Here is a 1,909-nt window from a genome sequence, read left to right as displayed (position 1 = left end):
GAAATGTATTCATATCAGTAAATGTATAATGGGTTTTTTACTTTTCACTGTTCTATAGAATTCAGTTATATAAGTAAATCACTATCCATTTCCTAAATGTGAAATTATTTCTAATTTTTTGTTTTCAAATTTTTCCCAATTGCTAGTTAGTACTTCAGTGAATATCTTTTATGATTCTTTATGCACATTTGGGGAAAATTCTCCATTGGATCACCTAGCTTTTTAAAATTCTTGAGTGATATATGTGCAAAAGCATAAAGAATATGCTTAATATTATCTAACATTGGATGAACATTCAGACTCTAGCTTTTCATTACTTTGTTAGCTTACATGAATGTAATCATTATTTGATATGAAAAAACACACTGTAAATTTATTTGTGTTTAAAGTACAGAATATATGAATACTCACAATCAAATACTAATGCAGGATGGTATGATTTAAAATAAAATATAAGCAGCTTTATAGAGTGTGATGGTGCCCTTATACTTTGGTTAACCTTTTTTAACTTCTGCAAGTAAAAATATTTGTGCTGATACTTGGTGCTTTGGACCTTAAAACTAAGAATAACACAAAATAGAAAATTAAAAGGTGAGAAATACCTATGTTGTTTTGTCTTTTTGTTAGGGACAGAGACAATTTCTTTTCCTTTTTTTTTTTTTTAAGTCTTATTCCCTTCCCCCCCCCTTTTTTTTCCTTCAGTGAATGAAGGCATTTTCACTGGCCTCTTTTGAGTCATATTCTACCATCTTATTTGGATAAGAGTTATTTGCACATCAGAGTCACCTGTAAAACTTTCAGTGGGTTAGGGATGGGAATGGCTGTCCCTGTTTTTAAAAGATTCTTTGTCTGATTCTAATTTTCAGTTGAGATTGTGAAGCACTGTGTAGAACTAGAGATGAGGGTGAGGCAGAAGTTCCTTTTATTCTTGTGTAGGTTATCTTCAATCTGTTTTTCTGCAGAAACTGTGGCATGGGACTCTGTCAAAACCCAGCCATTCTGAGGTTTTCCTGCCAAGATAGATATACCTGCCAATCTTATTTGTCCGTATTTGGAAATAGTGGACAGTGCTGATATGGACTTGACAATGGAGTAGATATAGAAAAAAGGCAGGTTAATGGGGATCGTGGATAGTATTGAAGGGACTTTGAGGAAGCAAATTGGTAATATAAAGTTATCAGGTTTTTACATACTTTTGAAAGGATCTGTATAGACAATTCCATTTTGAGAATAAAAATTTTATGGTATACCTAACTAAAGTATAGGGTTCCAAAAGAATCTATTCCATGTATTTCACTTGCTTCTCCATTCTTTAAGAACTGATGCTGAATTTATTTGTGAAGCAGTAGCAAAATGAAAAGAGCTCTTGGCACCTATTTTTAGAACTTCTTTTATGGAATCTCTTCATGTTATGTCAAGTTGTTGTGAGAAATAGAGTTTGCATCTGTAAAAGGGAACAAGTTAGCTCTGCAGTTTGTCAAGGTTGTCATGTTTTTAGTAAGTCCATAAAATTATTAACCTTTTTATTTGTATCCAAAATGTCATTTTCCCAAGGATTATGAAGTATTTAATTTTCAATTTGAATGTTGGGAAATGCTAACTAAAATATATGTCTTTTTATATGTGTGTCTATGTGTGAATAACGGTCACTCTTTTCTTCTAGAAGATGGGCTTCATGGGATTGTGAGCTGTACAGCTTGTGGACAACAGGTCAATCATTTTCAAAAAGATTCCATTTATAGACATCCTTCACTGCAAGTACTTATTTGTAAGGTGTGTAATGATCTGTTGATAATTCCACAAATATTTGAATGCTTAACATGTGTCAGACTTTTGATGCACAGTGATGAAGATGGAAATGGTTTATGCCATTGGAGGGCATATACTGTAGTGGGGAAGACAGCCATGA

The 1,909-nt window shown here is 32.8% G+C and overlaps 1 protein-coding gene across 3 annotated transcripts in view; it reads left to right on the top strand.

Annotated features, from left to right (window-relative positions):
* LOC104983495 (transcriptional regulator ATRX-like) overlaps positions 1-1,909 on the top strand; it is a 33,286-nt gene that overhangs the window by 30,629 nt on the left and 748 nt on the right. For 2 of the 3 annotated variants that reach the window (XM_010832928.1, XM_010832941.1), the window contains one exon: positions 1,664-1,909. In XM_010832928.1, coding sequence (XP_010831230.1) covers positions 1,664-1,909 — 246 coding nt within the window. The remainder of the gene's footprint in view (positions 1-1,663) is intronic. The other variant, XM_010832935.1, reaches the window with a different exon arrangement.

Source organism: Bison bison, unplaced genomic scaffold (genome assembly GCF_000754665.1).
Source record: "Bison bison bison isolate TAMUID 2011002044 unplaced genomic scaffold, Bison_UMD1.0 scf7180017837331, whole genome shotgun sequence".
Lineage (NCBI taxonomy): Eukaryota > Metazoa > Chordata > Mammalia > Artiodactyla > Bovidae > Bison > Bison bison.
This window is presented reverse-complemented; position numbering and strand designations above follow the sequence as displayed.